Source organism: Ambystoma mexicanum, chromosome 6q (genome assembly GCF_040938575.1).
Source record: "Ambystoma mexicanum isolate Mex_15411 chromosome 6q, UKY_AmexF1_1, whole genome shotgun sequence".
Classification (NCBI taxonomy): Eukaryota; Metazoa; Chordata; class Amphibia; order Caudata; family Ambystomatidae; genus Ambystoma; species Ambystoma mexicanum.
The window spans coordinates 748,005,676-748,024,935 of record NC_090937.1 but is presented as its reverse complement, the minus strand read 5'-3'; the positions used below and the strand labels follow the sequence as shown (position 1 = coordinate 748,024,935).

Below are 19,260 nucleotides of genomic sequence, written 5' to 3'. Positions count from 1 at the left end.
AACAAACTAAAGCTAAAGGAAATTTACTTAATGTCCAAAATATCTGTCCCTACACTGATGCACACAGCAAATCATACAGGAATTATTTGGTGATTTAACTTCACAAAAAATAACATTGAAATTCAAAACACAAAAGGTTATAACCAAGAATCGTTGTGACCAGGGTTAGATCGCGTTCCCCTGGAATAATATGGGGTAAGTCTAATTAAAATTTATTTTCAGTGAAGTTCCTTTCATAAGCCAAGTTTCACTCCAAGTAAAAAGTTCCTTTCCATTCTATTCTGTACTTGGCAAAGCAACTTTACTTTCTCTTCACTTTTCCAGTTGAAAATCAAAAACAATTGTTATCTAAAGCTCAAACAATATTTCCTCCTTAAAAACAACATTTTAGGATGGTTATGTCACAGTTCATCAAACACAATAATGGAATTTCCACTTCTCCAGCATGGGGTCTGGCATGGATTCACATGAATATTCCCTGTCGTCAGGTTGGGAATCCTTGGTAAAAGAAAAAACGGTTTAACTTTCACTTTAAACCTGTATTTCTCCTCTAAACCAATCTCTGTATTCTGGGTCATACTGCCCCCATCCAATGACAGTCCTCTCCCTGGGCTGCACCCGTGGTGGCCAACTTCACATTTTTACTGCACGCTTCAGTGTTGGGAGTCCTCAAGTTGCTCTCGGAAATAATTTCGTATTTTTTCATAAAACTTTTGCAAAATAGTTCGACTTTGATTTTTTTTTTTGTTTCATAGTCTTCGACGAAGGATAGAGACCGGCAGCGGAACTACGCTACCGGCGAAGATCTTCATCCACCGTCGGATCATCGAAGTTTCGAGAAGGCCTGGCTGTGGGTGCCTACTTTGCACCCTTTCAACATGGCTGAGTAGGAAGGCTGCAGCCTCTTCAAACTCTGTGCGGAGTGTGGTTTAAAAAACGTCTTCGTAGAACGACGACACAATAAATGCTTTTATTTCCTGCATCCGGACCACAATGAGGAGGGGATGCGAGGTGTGCCGTGGATTCTCGAAGAAAACCATGAAAGACTATGCAGCAGACTGTCTGCGTGGCTCAAGTCGAGCAAGGTCTCTGATGCAGCCTTGGGGCATGGCCAAGACTCATCCAGGACCGGCCGGTCTGAGGAGCGTTCTCCCTCCAGGAGGAGGTCGAGATCCTTTGAGGACGCCCCACGTGCAGGTGTCCCAAGAGAAGGTCAAGCTCTGAGACGCTAACTCCGCTGGGTTCGCCACTGATCGGGTCCCGAGTTGGACAAAAAGCGTTCGCCATCACCATCATCCTCCACGGTGAGCCTGCCAACGAAAGGAGTGTCTTTGAAGAAAAAGTCGCTAACACTGTCCAAACTCTGTCTGCGGATAGTCGGATGAGGGAAAAGTTCTGGGAGGACTCGTCGAAGCCGGCTAAGGCTCTTCAACCAAGGCCAAGTCAATGGAGTCAACGACGGAACCGTCGATGAAGGTAGCCACAAGCAATTTGTCATCTAAGTCAACAACGTCCACCATGGCAATGAAAGAGAGCGGGTCCAGGAAAGAAGTGGTGGCCACCCCAAGGCGAGATATGGCTGCAGAAGCAGCGGCCAAGGAACCCGCGCCAAGGAGAGACCAGGCGGCTGTCTGGCCATAAAGCCTCATGAGAGGGAGAGGGAAACAGTCCCACCTGTGGAGCCTCCCAAGTATGCGGACTGGCAGGCTACTGAGGATAGACCGGAGCAGATCTACTCTAGTACCGACGAGGCCAATGATCCTCATGATGGATGCTGCTCACACCGTGGAGGCGGGGGAGGACCTCGGTCCCTGGTCCGGAAGAGGAGACGCATTAGCCCTGATCCTTCTCAGTTGCCTCCATTTAAATACCTCTAGACCTAGGGACGTGTCTCTGGACATTCTATCCACCCTGCACACATTGGTCACCAAAATCCAGCAAAGGATGCCACCATAGAGACATCTCTAGAACCTCTGAGGGTAAACTCTCCCCTGTGGAAGAGAAAGTCCAAGGGGGGCGTGGATCCTCGGAAACATCCAACCCTTCCGCCACCACTAACTAGTGACGACAAGACTCCTACCGGAGATCCGGATACGGACATGGACACAGCTACCATGGCTACTGGTACCGATGGGGACGACTATTTCATCACGGGTGACGTGGACACTCAGCATGCGGACGAGCCCAATAGGGCCTCCCCTCTGGATGAAGTTGGATCTTTTCATTCGTTCATCTCGAGGGCCTCGGAAGTGTTTCAGTTAGTCCCAGAGGAGACGAAGGAGGGTTTCCTGTACTAGCAACATGAGTCGAGGAGAAAGACTTTCATGTCCATTCCCTTCCTGGACGACATCTTGGAAGAGGGCCTAGCCCTAATAAAATTGAAGTACGGCCTTGGCCAAGCGATTTGGCTCCCAGGTGCCTAAGGTCTCAGACCTCGCCGGATTTGGTTGTCTAAGCTGCAGCTAGGAAACGCTCGGCGAAAAGGTCATCGGCAGCCATAGTACCTACGGACCAGAAGGGGAAGAGGCTGGGTGCAATGGGCAAGAGGATCATTTACATGGCAGCCTCTACCATCAAGGCAGCAAACGTCGTATCCATTTTGTCGCGTTTTTACCGGGAACTCTGGTACAAGCTGGGCCTTAATCTGGACTTCCTGCCCAAAGACAAGAAGGTCGAGGGTCTGGCACTCTTTCAAGAAGGTGAAGTGGCCTTGGATCACGCCATCACAGTGGCGGTAGACATCGCAGAAACAGGTTTTCGCCAGATGGGACCGGGGGTGTCTTCGCCGTCATGGTTGGCTGAAGGCTACAAAATTCCTCCAGGACGTTCAGACAAATGTGCTGGATATGCTGTTTGACGGGGAAAACCTCTTCGGAAAGGCAGTCGACGAGTCTTTGCAGGCGATAAAGACAGACACCGAGACGGCACGTTCCCAAGGAGCTTTGCAGCAGCGACGATCCTTGTCCCTTCCGTCTTCCAGAGGAAAGCCAGGAAGATCTTCAAAGGGTTATAGTACCCCTTACAGGCAGCCCTCACGCTCTTCCATCAAGAAGCCTACAAGGAGCGCTCTCAAGGCAGCGCAGGTCAGCAGCGACTCTGTCCGCAAGGCAGAATACCTCCCCCAAAGCAGGCCTTAACCGGCCTTTGCTCTGGGCCCCCAACTTACGCACCCCAGTGGGAGGCCGGCTGGCATGGGAAAAGTTCATCAGCGCGTGGGAAAAGATCACCACAGACAGATGGGTGCTGGGCGGCACACCTTGGAGTTCCAACGCAGGTGTCAAAGTATCCCTCAGATTCAGCGGCAAGGACTACAAGGCCTGCAGCTTCTGCAGGCGATTTGGTCCATGTTATGGAAAGGAGCAATTGAGCCCGCCCGCCCAGCGACTCTGGGGCTCTGCAGTTTATTCCAGATACTTTCTAGTTCGAAAGAAGATAGGGGGTTGGAGGTTGATTCTGGATCTACGTCGTCTCAACAAGTGCTTAAAGTCCCAAACGTTCTGGATGGTCACATTGCAGCATGTGCTCTGACAGCAAGGGAGATTTTCTGACGTCATTGGAACTGGAGGACATCTACTTACACATTACCATTCACATAAAGCACTGCAAGTTCCTGCGATTCGTAGTTCAGGGTCAGCACCTCTGCCTTTGGGCCTGAAATCAGCCCCAAGGGTGTTTGAGAAGTACCTGGCCCTGGTGTATGCACAACTTTGTCTGCAAGACATCCATGTATACCCCTACCTGGATGACTGGTGCGCGCTCGCAGTCCATAGCGAGCGAGCACACAGCAAAAAAAAGTACGTCTGCCGATGGAGCTGGGGTTCTCCATAAACTACCAAAGTCTTGCTTGAAGCCATCTCAGGAGGCTCTGTTCTTAGGCACCCGACTTGACACAGTGACGTGCTTGGTGTCTCCCTCGGAGGAGAGGGTGAAAACCATACAAGGCAAGGTACAGCATTTGTCATTGGCCAAGGCAGCGATGGTGCAATCAATCAAGTCGCTTTTGGGCATGTTTTCCTCCTGCATCAACCTCGTTCGCCTCTGCAGACTGCGCATGACACTTCTACAGGAGTTCCTGGATGCGAGTTGGATTGCAAGTATCCGAACTTTACAGACAAATCTCTCAACAAAGAGTTCTGTTGGGCGATACGGTGGTGCGGTGCTCGGCAGCATCTCGTTCAGGGAGCTACGTTTTAGGTTATTCCTTACCAGTAGACGGTCACCACGGGCGCCTCTCTAGAGGGATGGGGAGCCCACACCGGTAGTTGCATGCCAGAGGCCTCTGGCAACCGGAGGGAAAAGGACCTACACATCAACGTCCTGGAACTTCAGGCCATATTCTCGGCCCTCATGTCTTTTCTGCCATCATTGGAGGACAAGGTGGTGAGGATCTACACAGACAACACCACGACCATGTTCTACATCCGGAAATGGGGGGGAACCGGTCTCTGCCACTCTCCAAAGAGGCCCAGGACCTGTGGCAGGTGGCCATTCGTCAAGGCATGTTACTTGTTCCATTTCACCTGGTGGGAGTCAAGAACACCATGGCAAACTCACTCAGCAGGGAACTACGTTCTTGCCACGAGTGGGAGCTTCCCCAGGACCAGGTGGGTCAGCTTTTCGACAAATGGAGAGGACCCCAGATCAATCTATGCGTGGCAGCAGCAGCGAACACCAAATGCCAAAGGTTCACCAGCAGGTTCCCTCAACTGAGGAGCTTGGGGGACGCATTCTTGTTCCTGTGGGAGGGACAGTTCCTATATGCTTTCCCCCTGTTTCCACTCCTCTTACATGTGATCAACACACCCAGAAAGTGCCACTGCATGAGGATACTTGTCGCCCCAGCATGGCCGAGGCAGATCTGGTATCTGGACTTACTATGCCTGTCAGTGGCCTTGTACATCAAGCTCCCGCTGTACCCGGACCTTCTTTCTCGCCAGAGAAGAGGGGGGGGGGGGTAATTTTGCATCATACCCGGACCTTCTTTCTCGCCAGAGAAGAGGGGGGGGGTAATTTTGCATCACAACCAACAGTCTCTGAACCTGAAGGCATGGCTCCTGCAGCCCTAGAGTTTGGAGGTTATGCGATACCCACAGAATGTAACGACATCCTGGCCAAGGCCTCGTCAACGTTGAAGTGCTACGGGCACAAACGGAAATGCTTCTCTGTGTGGTGCTGGACTTGGAAGATTACCCCTCTGCATGTCACGGCTTCGCAACTTCCTCCATACTTGCTTTCCTTGGCCAAAGCGGGACTGGCTCACGCCACTATCAAAGTGCATTACGCCGCCATATCCAGGTCTCCGGGCAGACCTTCACTGTGGTCTCACAGGCACATCAAGGAGTTCCTTTAGGGGCTCTTCAGGACATTCCCGCCGGTAAAGGCTCGTGCCCCAACTTGGGAGCTCAATGTTGTACTAAGCTCATGGGAGCGCCCTTCGAGCATATGCGTCAGGCTCTGCTAAAGTTTCTCTTGTGGAAGACTGCTTTCCTCGTGGCCATCACCTTGTACACAAAATGGGGACTGACCCAGACGTGGTACAGCTAATGATGGGGTCACCAATATTCACATAACAAGGGTTTCAAAAGCCGTAAAGACTAAATTTGAAAATTTATGAAATGATTTTAAATGGTATCCAGCAGGATATCCTACTTATTCCAACTTAGAACAACCCAAGGTCACCATAAGAAGCATAGAGCAACATCATTTTACACAAAGAAAAACGTATTTTCTTTCTGACTTATTTATTTCACAAAAAAGAGAGAGTGTGTTTAACAAATACATAAAATTCATTACTTTCAACAAAGACATACAGTTATAATTTGAGCAAAATCTAAGTGCAATTACGGTTTAAGCAAAATTTAAGTGCATTTTATGAAAGTCCGCCAATTGGTCTAGGCAAAATATAAATGCACTTGTAAGCAATATACAGGTCTGCCAACGTCCACTTTTCACTTGGTATATGAAGAGAAAAGAAAGAAAAAGGTCTCAAAGAGAATAAATCAATAAGCAATTGGGAACAGAATTTAAGTTCCATTCGACATTGAGACCGTTAGGACGTTTCGGCGGGCCACCTGTGAGGCCACTGGTGTTGGAAAACCGCCTTCCTCGGGGCAAAGTAAGTAGTGAAATTCCCTACGGGGAAGCAGACAAAATACTCCATCACATAAAGAAATGTATAGTTTGTACAAAAAAGAAAATCAATTGTATTACAACAAAAACATAATATCACATGCTGTATGCTTCTCAAACGGAAATCCTGGGTTGACAAGTTTAAATTAAAAAAACCATAATTTCTTTAAGGCTGATCAGTGATTTAAGTTAAGACTACTAATTTAAACTGCCTAGAAGGGGAACCTTACCCTAAATGAATGAGGGGGAAAACTTCAAAGGCAGGAGGTCAAGACGTCAAACAAGACCCTGGTGCAGAGCATGAGCAGGAGTGACTGAAGCAAGACACTGAAGTAAAGATAACATTAAAGAAATTATAAAAACAGGGGAGAAGTATATCTTTCAGTGAATCTGGAAAATACAGAATCTATGAAATGTAGTCATAACGAGATAAAGAGTGAAAAAAGAGAGAGAGCACAGAAAGAGAAATTACCTGAGTCTCTAAAAGATGTTATGTGCTCTTCTGCAATTATCGCGTACGGATCTTAAATTAATAGAACCCGATGATCATGAACATTCTTCAGAGTGGAGGAAATGATACCCTGTGATAAAGCAACGTTGGTATCAAAATGGATGTTGCGGTAACGAATACCTACCGGGGGGAAGAAAAGAAAAGAGGTGCCTAAAGGTCACAAGATTGCACAAATATCAAAACCAGAGTGTTATGCAAGATATAAAACATATAAAACAGTGAATAAGGCTTCTTAGCGGAGTAGGAAGTGAAGCAGAAATATACTTACCAATAGTTTGAGAATGAATCAAACGTAGCTCACAGTGTCAGTGAGGATCTGACGACAGTGAAAGAGATAGAATAGGGACTGAGTAAATAGCCGGCAGCGTGATGACGCGCGTTCCGGCTGCCGAATAGAAAACCTCGGTCGGCTGTTACGTCTACGCACTGCATCCTCCGACTTGTGGGTGGATGCGTGTGACGTATCCTTTTTCTCTATGATCTAGAGAGGAACGAGCGGGAGGTGAACTGACACACCTTCCCCGTGATTGGAGCATAAGACATATCCAATCACAGCGCGGCCCCTTAGCACACACCCCAAGAGGGAGGTGTATGAGGGCCGTTGAACTTGCCATACAAAGCCGTATATAAGCGGAGCCGCGTTTCGTCACTAACATGTGACTCTGTGAGAGGAATTATACTGTGGCATTATGGTAGATATTAGAATGGTGGAATAAATTCCTCATTTAATCCCCTAATATGTGTACCCAATCGGAAGATCCACCGGGCCTCTCTGTCTAACAAACATTTCTGTATGTTGGTAGAGTTTTGAACTGCTTCCAAGACCCACCATACTATATTGTTTGGTGAGTGTTTCAAAGTAAGGTAATGGTTAACTAAGGGCGCCGTGACAATTTTGCATCTTATGCGTGATCGATGTTCAGCAATTCTGACATGTACCGCTCTGCTGGTTTGTCCAACGTATCTTAGTCCGCAAGGACATTCAATGCAGTATACAACGTTCTTAGTTTTGCAATTGGTGAGATTAGGTAAAGTCCAAATTCGTTCATTTATTCTGAAATCTCTCATTTTTTTAGTGAAACTGCAAACACTACAGGAGCCACATGGGTAATGACCCTTGACTGAACGTAAATCCCAAAGGCCAGTTCTGGGAGTAGTGTTACGAAAACGAGAATGGATCAGTTTATCACGAATATTTGGAGCCCTTTTGAATGCAAAACGCGGCGGGGGCTCCTCGGGAAGGTCCAGTCTCACAATATCCCAATGTTTTAGGATAATTTTCTTGACTTCAAAGGCTTTGATTCCATGTGTTAGAACACAAGTCATGTTTTCAGCCTCTGATTGTGGAGTTTTATTGGTAAGTAGAAGGGCACGATCTGTAAAAAGTGCGCGTTTCCGAGATCTTTTAATGAGAGATCTGGGATAGCCTCTGTCCCGAAATCTGATGTCTAACTCATCTGCTTGTTGGTTAAAGTCGTAAAGGTCAGTGCAGTTTCTTCTAATTCGTAGATACTGCCCATACGGGAGATTGTCCTTGAGATGCCGAGGGTGGTCGCTCGTGTAGTGTAGCAGAGTGTTCCTTGCACTAGGTTTCCTATGTAAGCAACATTTAAGCTCACCGTCTTGATGTTTGATGATGAGGTCAAGAAAAATAACTTGATTCTTAGAATATTCAAGTGTAAATTGAATATTAGTGTCAATCTGGTTCAGCCACGAAAAGAACTCGAGGAGTTCATTTTCAAGTCCTTCCCAGATGAAAATGATGTCATCTATGTATCGCTTCCAATTGGAAATTGATTTTTGAAAAGGGTTAGATTCACAAAGAATGTGTTGATTTTCAAAGTTAGACATGAAAAGAATTGCCAGACTTGGTGCAAAAGCAGCACCCATTGCTGTGCCTTTTATTTGTAGGTAAAAGTTGCCATTGAACTCGAAGTAATTTTTACATAATGCCAATTCCATTAACTCCATAATGAAGTTGATTGGCACCCTTTGTTGTGTATTGGACTTTGTCAATAGATCCAGCATGCATTCGAGAGCTTGTGGTTGAGGGATGCTAGTTTATAGCGACGTTATGTCCATTGTTACAAGAATGTGTTTGCTAGGATCAAATGTCAAATGTTCAAAGATCTGGATGGTATTCATAGTATCTCGTAGGTAGGTTCTTGTGTTTGTACTCAGGGGTTTAAGAAATGTATCAATAAATTTACAGAGCGGTTCAAGTATAGTACCACAGCCGGAGACTATTGGCCGTCCGGGTGGGTTCAATGAGTCTTTATGTACTTTGGGTAACGCGTAAAGGGTCGGAATACGCCCTTGACTAGTTGTTAAGAATTCATATTCATTCTCCGTGACCCAATTCCGATCGTATGCATATTTCACTACTTGATCAATCTCTGTTTTGATATCTTTTGTTGGGTCCTTTTTAAGTTTTTGATAACTTGCGGAATCAGTCAATAAGTTATTGACCATCTCTAAATATTGGGTATTGGTCATCACGACTATTCCCCCTGCCTTGTCTGCAGGTTTGATCTCAATCGTCTCGTTCGATGCCAGTTGTGCGAGAGCTTTACTTTCTTCTACATTCAGATTGTGTTTTAAATGTAGTTTAGTATTTCTATTCTGTAAATTATGTAAATCTTTAAGAACACTCTTCTCAAAGGTTAAAATTTCCTTAGACATTTGATTGTCTTGAGGAGTAAATGTCGATGGACAACGGAGTCCGGAGTCTTGTTCCTGTATTTTCTCTTGAACATTCTGAAAAAAAGATTTCAGTCTTATAGTTCGCAAAAATCTACGAACTTGCATCTCAGTAGAAAACCAATCAATTCCTCTCGTTGGGACAAAAGACAGTCCTCTAGATAGAACAGAAATTTGTGGTGAAGTGAGGCTCAAGTTGGCTAAATTAAAAATGGGAATTTGAGGTTCTGCCTGATTCAACGGGCGCGTCGGCGCCTGCCCCAGGATCTCTGCATTGGTATGTATGGTTGAAACCATGGGGGGCCCCATTGGGGTATGCCAAATCCTCCTCTGCCTAAAAAAGGGGTATTTGGTTGAAAGTTGCCAAAGGGTTGTTGTGGATTGTTTGATGACTGGTTATCAGACCCTCTGCTGCTAGAGCTAGAAAAAGAGACACCTCTATTTTTGTTGCCTGGTCCTCTTTTCGATGTAGATTGTTTACTGGCTGCTTCAGCGTAGGCTTCTGTAGTGTAGGGAAAAACCTTTTCAATTTTGAACTCGCGGATATCCTTTGCAAGTTTCTTAGTTTTTTTGCCAATCGTAGTGGCTCTAAATTCCGAAAATAGTTTGTTGACCGCGTCTAATTGGTCTTTCGCATCAGGAATAACTGTGCTTGACAAAAATTTTACTTCTTCTTGTTCTAAGATTTTTTGAGTTGCCAAACCAATACGTTGTGCTGTGGTAATTGTTAAGACCATAAAGTCGCGGCTACATTTAATGGCAATTTGACTAAAAGTAGTCGTATATTGTTTGTCCGACAAAAAGAGACAGGATTCGTTTCTTACAATTAAGCCTGAAGGGATAGTATTAGATTTTAAATATTCGCGCAGGAAATGGCCATGTAATTCTGTCCTGAAGTTTTTCTTTTTCAGTTTAAGTAGTTCATCACTGTCAGCAGAATGAGCTAAATTAGGATTCGTTCCTGCCGGGTCAAAGATGGATGGACCACTGATTATCTCTGAGATCTGTTCCTCAGTAAAACTAAATGTTTGACTTTCAGCCATCACCTTGGCCAGGCAGGTCGGGAGATTCATGCCCTGGCTTGCAAGCAGCCTTAATTGTCTTTCCACGCTTCAAGGGTGGTACTGCATACACACCCCACCTTTATGCAAAAGGTACCGTCGGAATTCCACCTCAATGAACCTTTGGTGTCTTCTTTTTGAATCAGTTGTCCCCAGCGGAAAGGGCCTTGCATTCGCTGGACGTTGCTCGTGCCTTGAAGTTCTATGTGGCACGAATGAAGAATTTTCAGAAGACTTCTCAGTTGTTAACTTTGGACCTGTATATCAAGGGAAGGCCTTGTTGAAGGCTTGCATCTCCAGGTAGCTCTCCAGCTGCATCATGCACTGTCATCGACTGGGTAGCAGGCAGCTGCCAGGCCGGCCGAGAGCCCACTCCACCAGAGCCATTGTAGCAACAACAGCGTTTCTCTGGTGTGCCTCTGCTCGACATCTGCTGGGCTGGTATGTGGAAGTCCACGCACACCTTTACGAGTTTCTACTGCAGCGACAGGGATTCCAAGGAGGCGTCCTGGGTCGGGCCAAGCAGTGATACGCAACCTATTTGTGTAAGGTGAGTCTGTTCGGTGAGCGTTTATTGCTTCTGTTGAGCCTTGCCACTTCCTGTTGTTGTGCATATGTACTGCTGTGTAATCGTTATTCATGAGCATGGAAATCCATGCCAGACCCCATGCTGGAGAAGGTTTAAGTTACTCACCTGTAACTATTGTTCTCCAGCATGGGTCTTGCATGGATTTATATGCTAACCCTCTCGCCTTCCCCTCTGTGGCTCTTCTTGGTTCATACTGCCACTTTACGTGCTTACCAAATCTGAAGATGGCCACCAGGGGTGGAGCTTAGGAAGTGGACTGTCATTGAATGGGGAGAGCATCACCAAGAGGGCAGTGATTGGTTTAGAGGAGAAATACAGTTATAAAGTGGAAGTGAAACCAGTTTTTTGTTTTGAGGATTTCCAGCCTGACGACAGGGAATATTCATGAGCATTTGAAACCACGCCATACCCATGCTGGAGAACAATAGTTACAGCTAAGTAACTTAAACATTCTTCTCTGTTACAACCTTGTACCACATTCATTGGACCTCAAGTTATCTTCTTCCTGGTCCAGTCGCTTGCCAGGACTACCACAAATTATCCCTCTCCTGGTTTACGCTCCTGCCAGGATCAACACAACTACTTCTACAACGTGTATTCTGTGTTAAAGTGTAACACAATTGGCATATAGTTTCTTTTTTCAGCATGAAACACAAAAAGACAATTTTCATATGGATCTGTTTGCCATTGGTAATGCAAGTTGTACTTCGAATGGATTGTGGCCTCCAATGTATTCCTCATCTATGACATGTAATGTTCACAGCTGTGCTGCTTCAAAATGTATTTCGGCAGAGGGGACCCTTGCGTCGATGGTGTCGGGTCGATGTCCCTCGAAGGCCTCTGTCGACGGTGACGTCATCAGATGTTATAAGTAGAAAGCACGGCGCCCGTAGCCTCAGTTCAATTTTTTCTGCAAACTGGTTTGCTTCAAGAACTCTGCGCGCCTCGTGTCTTCTACTTCGCATTGTGCGATTGTTTTCTTCTTCCACCCCGACGACCCCGCGGTCTGGCTTCAAGAAATGCCAGGACTGCAGGTCCAATATGTCTATCACGGACCCGCACCATATCTGCTTGTGGTGCCTGGGCGAGGACCACGCCACGGACGACTGCTCAAATTGCCTAGCGGGAGCATAAGAATAAATTGAAGGTAGGCCGTGTTTCCAAGCCCCGTAAATCCAAATCAACTGGTATGTCGACCGACGTGTCGAGAGTCTCGTCGTCGGATGACGTCCAGGAGATCTCAGTCCCGGAGTGGTTTGCGCCACTCTTCATCTTTGTCGAGGCGGTTGCGCAGCGGCGTCAGTTCGCCTTCCCTGTCCTCGTCAGATGACTACCCGAAAAAAAGTCATGCCCCACTAAATCCCCTACCCCCGAGGAATGGCAGTCTTTTCGGGAGAAAATGTTAGATATTTCAATCTCACGGCACAGTTCCGTCCGCGCCTTCGGTTGAAGCCGGTAAGGAACAGTCTCGGACCGATGCTTGTGCGCCCTCGGGCCCGGGTAGTCCGCGCAATAAACATCAGGAGCCGTCGAGGTCCCGTTCGGAAAAGGCATCACGGGATCACCAGAGACGTGCCAGGTCCAGGTTGCAGTCTTTGTCTCCCACGAAACCGTAGAAACCTGGAAAGTTGTCGAAGGTGTCGACGCCGTCAGCGCTGTGTCCGTCGAGTGAGTCTGTCAGCTCCTTACCCTTGGTCAGACCTTCGAAAACTTCGGCGCCATTATCGAACTCGATGCCGTTGGCGCCTACTGGGCAAAATTTGCATACGATAGCCCCAGTTGCTGTTGAATCTCCAAGTAAGGCTCCTGCTAAGTCTGTGAAGCCTGTCTCTGATAAGAGGTGTACTCCTCTCCCTCGGAAGGAGTTCTCTCAGTCTCATCAAAATATTTGAGGATGAAGAGGGATCTGATGAGGAGGTTGGACATTTTGGTCTGCCTTATGGGACGACTGGTGTTCCGGAATGTCTCATTTCCGAGGAAAGTTGGATTGAGGTTCTGCCTCAGTCCTTGCATGATGCCAGTGGCCTAGACACCTCTCATGAGATGGAGTTTGGTAAGCCCGAAACTGGTGATCATGCTATTTTCTGCTGGGAGTATGGCGCTGAAATCGGCCAACTCCACCTGTGCCTTGGCAACATTTACGCACACTCTGTGGAATTCTATTTCGCTTGCAGCTGAGCATATTCCCGAATGGGAGGAAAGGGATGGCTTTCTAGCTATTGTGCAGGATGGCAAGGATGCCATGTGTGAATACCTTCAGTCTGGGTTGGACACTGCGGATAGTGTCGCAAGGTCCATGGCTACAAGCACCCTGATGCACAGATTTGTGTGGTTGCGGAAGTCTGGTTTGGCACCCGATGTGCAGGCCTGTCTTCTCAACATGCCCTTTGACGGGTCGCATCTTTTCGGCAACAAAGACGAGAGCCTTGAGAAGTTGCAGACCTCCAAGGCAGCTGCTAAAACATTGGGGGCGCAGCAGTTCGGCAACCTCAGCCTTTTCGGCCTAGGGGACAGCAATGGAGGGGTGGTTCCTTTTGCTATTACTCCTCGTTTGGAAAAGCGAGGGAGATGGCCAGTCAAAAGGGGCATCGTAAGTTCACTTGTGGTGGATGAGGTAGAGGTGCCAAAGCCGCTCAGGCAGTTGCCTCTTTGCCATCAGACACTGCCCCTGCTGCTACTAAACAGCTCTGAGGCCATGACTCATTGTTCTCCGGTGGGGGGCAGACTGTCGCAACATCTCAAAGAATGGCGAGCCATTACTTTGGATGCATGGGCTCTGGATACAATAGGCCATGGTTACTGCCTCCCTTTTCTCCAACGGCCTCACCACAGTCCACCGGGGAAACGCACTTTGAAGGTTCCAGATCCACTCCTTGTGCAGGAGATGTTGGCCCTGCTGGAGAGAGGTGCCATAAAACCAGTGTCTGCGGCGGAGTGGAACAAGGGTTGGTATTCCCCTTGTTTTTTTGATACCCAAGAAGGACGGAGGACTGAGACCCATCTTGTCCCTGAGGAAGGACAAGTTCAAGATGGTCACTCCCTCTCAGATCCTTCAGGCCCTCCAACATCAGGATTGGTTGGTGTCATTGGACCTGCAGGATGCTTATTTTCATGTGCCGATCCATCTCAAGCACAGGAGATACCTCAGGTTCGCAGTTGGCGGATCCCACTATCAGTTTCGGGCCCTGCCATTCAGGCTCACCTCTGCCCGAAGGTCTTCACCAAGCTCATGGTGGTGGTGGTGGCGGCAGCGCATCTCAGGAGAGGGGGATTAATGTCTACCCCTACCTGGACGATTGGCTGATCAGGGCGCATTCTCCCAAACAAGCCTTAGATCATCTCAGCGTCACCTGCCACTCCTTTCACAAGCTGGGCTTCTCCTTCATCTTCAAGAAGTCGCACATGGCAACTTCCCAACAGCTCCAGTACATAGGAGCAGTTTTGGACATGTCCTTGGGGATGTGCTCGCCACCCAAGGTGAGGGCTCATCACATTCTTCAGATGGTCACAAAATTTCAACATGCCTAGAGTCTGCCGGCTTTCGAATTCTTAAGGTTGCTCGGCCTCCTGGCATCCTGCATTTTTCTGGTGCCGGAGGCTTGCTTGAGAATGAGGTCCCTTCAGGCGTTCTGCTGTCACTACAGCGGCGGCCTCAGTCCCTGCTTTGTTCTGCTGCTTCCCCTGCTGTTTCCTCTGCTGTTTTCCTTGCTGTTTCCTCTCTTCACACTTTGAAAACTCTTGATCCCTATTCCTCGTGTCAGTACTAGGAGCATTATGGAAAAATGAAGTCCATAATGTTGCTTGGTGTTTTAACTTCCTTTAATCCACATTGCTTAGGGTATTTACAAGACACATGTTTAAGAGAAGATTTTAAATGACACACAGGGCCTCATTACGAGGTCGGTGGTAACCCAGCGGTGCGACCAGCAGTAACCCGGCGGTTTGACCTGTGGGTTGCTGCCGACCCCATAACTCCGGATCCGCTGCCTGGCTTTCAGGTGCCACCGGGACATTACCATTCCCATCGCAGGTGGATGTCGGTGGCAGATCTTGTCCCATAGGACTGACCGTGCCAGTGCTTCCATGGCAACTCTGCCTGCTGGGGCCGCTGCGCCCCACAGGGTTAGACCTGCTGTGGGCAGCGGCCCCGACAGGCAGACTCGTAGTGTGGTGACCTTGAAACAAAGGTGCTGTTAAGCTTACCGGCACCCTTGTTTCCAGACCGCCACACTTGTAATGAGGCCAATAGACTTTCTCTCCGGTCTGTAACCTGAACTCCATGAAGTATCCTTACTACTAAAAGTAGTAATATTGACTCCCTGTATCACATATACATTAGTTCCATATTTACAAAGAGAGTTCTTATTCTTGATACCTTGGGAAAGTTCGGGAGTTGAGGCTTGACTATGATAACATGCCATTAAGCATTAAGGCACCATGGGAACCCGAACCCCATCCTCAAAATAGGAGGATTACTGCGTCTCCCCTGACAGTCACTGCACTCCCTTGATAGCTTTCTCCTCCCATGTGATCCTCCCTCCTAACATCACCCCCAATGGTTAGGATCAGGTAGCAGCTGCTTTCCCCTGGCAACATGGGGGAGGGGGGGACTCTAGGCTGGGATTCTGAGATGAGACTGCAGAATTCATCAATGAAAGCACTAGATATATAAGGCAAAAATAGACCTTCCGAACAGCACATAAAGAATCATATTCATCCCTGCGTGTCTCCTCAGGGGAAGACTTTTATGATAGGCCAGGCTTGAACTAATGCCCATTTGCACTCATTGGGCCTCATTGCGAGCATGGCGGTATCCGTGCTTGTATGGCAGGCACGGCTACCGCCATGCTCTCAAGCGGCACCGCCTCCCGCGATTGGGCAATAACCGGCCCATTACGAGATGAAGGGGCCGGTAATTGCCCATTTGCGGGAGGCTGTAATGCCGGGCTTCCGATCCCCATTCTGCCCCTTGGGGCACAATGGGGGTCGGGAGCATGGTTGCACCGGCACCGCTTATAACGGTGCCGGTGCAATCGCGAGTTCTGCTCGCGCGTGTCGCACAGCCTGCCAGGGTAAGACCTGGCGGGCTGTCAGGAACCCGCGAGGGAAGCTCAGAATAAGGCAGTACAGTATGGACAGTGCCGGTGCCATACCGGCACCGTCCATACCATACCGCCAGGGTTGTAATGAGGCCCATTATCTCTTATATATGTACTCTTTTTTAGATGACTGACAATTCACATTATTGAGCTATGTTAATGGTAAATGATTGATCCTCACTTAGGCAGTTCCTGTCCTATGCTTTTGTACCCCATGGTTCTCTAATTATTTTGCCTTTTAGTTATACCTTTTTGGCTTTTTATTCCATAAAGGTCTATATTGGTGATGCTTGAAGCGCATATATATTTCTGCGACAGATTGTGTTTGTAACAATTAACATGATTCTCTAAGCTTATTATAAAAGAACACAATTTGTAATGATTAAAAGTAGGTGCCTTGCAGTCCACTAAGATCTTATCCTCCAGTTTAAAAGCATTTTAGCCTGTTCTACTGAAATTAATTTCCAACTCCAATTAAAACGTTTTTTTTTTCTTCCAATTTAGCTTCCCGTACTACGACACAGAGCGAACAACAGAGAGAAAGAAGGTAAGTTAATCCCATTAAATCCATTGAAGTTTTGCTTTGCATTATTATCTGAAGTTTACAGTTGATTTGGGGGCCTAGGCAGGAGACATCATTTGTTAGATGTGTGTGGCTGTGCAATTTGAAATCCTTTCCAGCATATGAATTATGAAATTATATTTGATTTTGCAGTGCTTGAATTTAAAATCAGATGTTCATTCAAATACCTGCTTTCTGTGGTGCTTTAAATAAGGATTACGTAATTGGTGCCTTGCTGGACCGAACTGCTAACCCTCGAGCACTGGTACAGAGACGTACTGTAACACGTCTCTTGGTTGTTTCATGGATAGGTAAAGAAATAAATGCTAATGAATTTTGGTTAGTAGACGATCACAGCTGGAGGCTTGATAAGGTCTGAGTCAGTCATCCAGATGTGTATAGAAATGAATTCTCTTAAAATACAGGTAGACCGCAGCCACTCGGCGCTGGTGAGCATTTCCCCAGCAGAATGCACACCAAATGGAGACGCGTTTATTGGTAGTGTAGTACCTTTGAACTGGAGGAACTTCCTGTGATTTTTCCAGATGGCAATGTTGTGTTCTAATTTAAACTGCTAGCTCTTTTGATCTTTTGGCATCCCTTGCAAATATCTGAAAAAAGAAGCTTTTTAATTTGATAAAAGAAATCTGAGATGACTGAATGTTGATGTGATTGTTGATAGAACAGGGGAATAGTACTCTTCAGTGTGCGTATTTGCAGTATGCACAATGTATGTATAGTGTGTTATCATGTAGGGAAATCTAACTATTCACTTACTAAGCAAAAGCATCACATTTTCTTTATAGTGTACACTAAATGGACAAACATGGGATTTGTTAAAGTGTCATTCTTTTCATGGTCCAAATCAACGTTTTATTCTTCCTCAAAGATTCAATGTTCGTATAAGATGATAATGTGAAAACATGTTGTGTGGACTACATAACGCCCTGCAGACAAGAACATATTTAAACTTCCATGTAGCAAAGGGGGCCTTTGTATCTTCTGTGACGAAGTCCCCTGCCTGACCTTGATGGTGGTTGATGAAGTTACTAAGGGGGCTGAGTGCAGGCAAAAGACGTGATGCTGGGCCCAGAGGCAGCATGGGGAGCCTCCTCTGGTCCCTCCCACCATGTACTAGGAGGAATGTATGGGCTTGTCACACTGCCAGCTTAGACACTTCTGGTCATTTAAGGGAATATAGAGGTTTAAGCCCACCAGAGACTGCAGCACGTGTACACTCTACTCCCACTGCACAGGTGCAGAATTCCCATAAAAGTCTATAGAGAAAGAGCGGTACCTGAAATTAGGGCAGGAAAGTCGAGAGGCAGCCAACTAGTCCGCCCCACAAGGCCTCCACCCTTACACAGTTTTAAAAAAATATATATTTTATTAATTTTATTCAAACCAAACAACAATACAAACAAACCCAACACGCAGTGTAATTTACAACAGTTCCATTAAACACCATTTGTATTTCCATTTTGCCACTGCTCCCCAATTCCCACCCTCCATTATGAGCCTATTTGTACTTCGCGTTCAGCATCTGCTACATGTGGCCGGGTCTCACTATCTTCGGATTCTGTCGGGTCCGATATAGATCCGAACAGTTCCGCTATTAATAATTTCCATGCCATCAAGGTACCCACTTCTTCCTCCCCACTCATGCTGCTCGCCTCCTGCCATACTACCGTTTCAGCCTCCGGCCATTTCTGTAACTCCTTCCCCCATACCTCCACCCGTGGCTTGTGGCACTTCTTCCATCCCATGGCGATCCTCCGTTTTGCTAACACATATGCCAAGTTTCTCAGTTTATCAACATGTTTAAGTTTCCATGGTCTGGGGAACCCTCCCAGCAAGCAGGCCCAGGCCGTATCTATGACAAGCGTGACCCCTTTTGTCGCTAATTTTTGTGCCACTTCACCCTAGAAACCTTCCATTACCGGGCATGACCAAAACATGTGTGTCATGTCACCGTTTTCCATGTCGCACTTAGGGCACGCCTGTCGCCCAGCGTTCCGGAACTTGGATATCCTCAGAGGGGTCATGTATGCTCTATGCGTTATGTACAGCTGTATTTGTTTAAGTCTGGCATTTCTTGACACTTTTTTGTATCCCAGGGCGCGTTTCCACATCCCATCTCCCATTGGGGCCCCCACCTCCTCCTCCCAATCAAGTCTCAAATGTGTCAATTCCTAACCCACCTTGGTCATCACCATCTCATACAATCTAGAAATCTCATGCCCCCCTTCCGATATGTCATATATTACCCCCACAGTAGCATCTGGTTCCTCTGCCAACACTGTTTCAGGCCACGTTTTCTGAATTTTCTGAACCATCCTATGGTATGAAACACATTGGCCAGTGTGTAATCCCACCTCCTCCGCAAGTTCTTCGAAATCTCTAATGGTCCCCTTTTGCCAGATGTCCCCTAACGTTACCAGCCCCACCGATTCCCAGTAGGTTCTGATAATCCCCCTCAGTTGCTTGTCCCCTCCTGCTAATGCGACCAGCGGTACTTGCGGGGAGCACGGGAATGGGTCCTCCATCATCCGACACGCTCGACGCCACATTTTCCATCCCAACATCATCATCATCATCATCATCATCAT

At 47.1% G+C, this 19,260-nt stretch overlaps 2 protein-coding genes across 5 annotated transcripts in view; one reads left to right on the top strand and one right to left on the bottom strand.

Annotated features, from left to right (window-relative positions):
* The window catches only part of SH3D19 (SH3 domain containing 19), a 1,396,196-nt gene that overhangs the window by 714,230 nt on the left and 662,706 nt on the right, over positions 1–19,260 (top strand). For all 4 annotated transcript variants that reach the window (XM_069631268.1, XM_069631267.1, XM_069631269.1 and 1 more), the window contains one exon: positions 16,594–16,636. In XM_069631268.1, the coding sequence (XP_069487369.1) occupies positions 16,594–16,636 (43 nt within the window). The remainder of the gene's footprint in view (positions 1–16,593; positions 16,637–19,260) is intronic.
* LOC138516270 (uncharacterized) lies at positions 5,723–8,555 on the bottom strand. The gene is made up of 2 exons (XM_069631266.1): positions 6,602–8,555; positions 5,723–6,456 (listed from the first exon to the last, which is right to left on the bottom strand). Exon 1 carries the CDS (start codon positions 8,528–8,530, stop codon positions 7,340–7,342), a length of 1,191 nt encoding a protein of 396 aa, XP_069487367.1. The 5' UTR covers positions 8,531–8,555; the 3' UTR covers positions 5,723–6,456; positions 6,602–7,339.

Excerpts from the sequence above, each read along its gene's own strand:
- LOC138516270 (XM_069631266.1), bottom strand. The coding sequence starts at position 8,530 with ATGGGTGCTGCTTTTGCACCAAGTCTGGCAATTCTTTTCATGTCTAAC.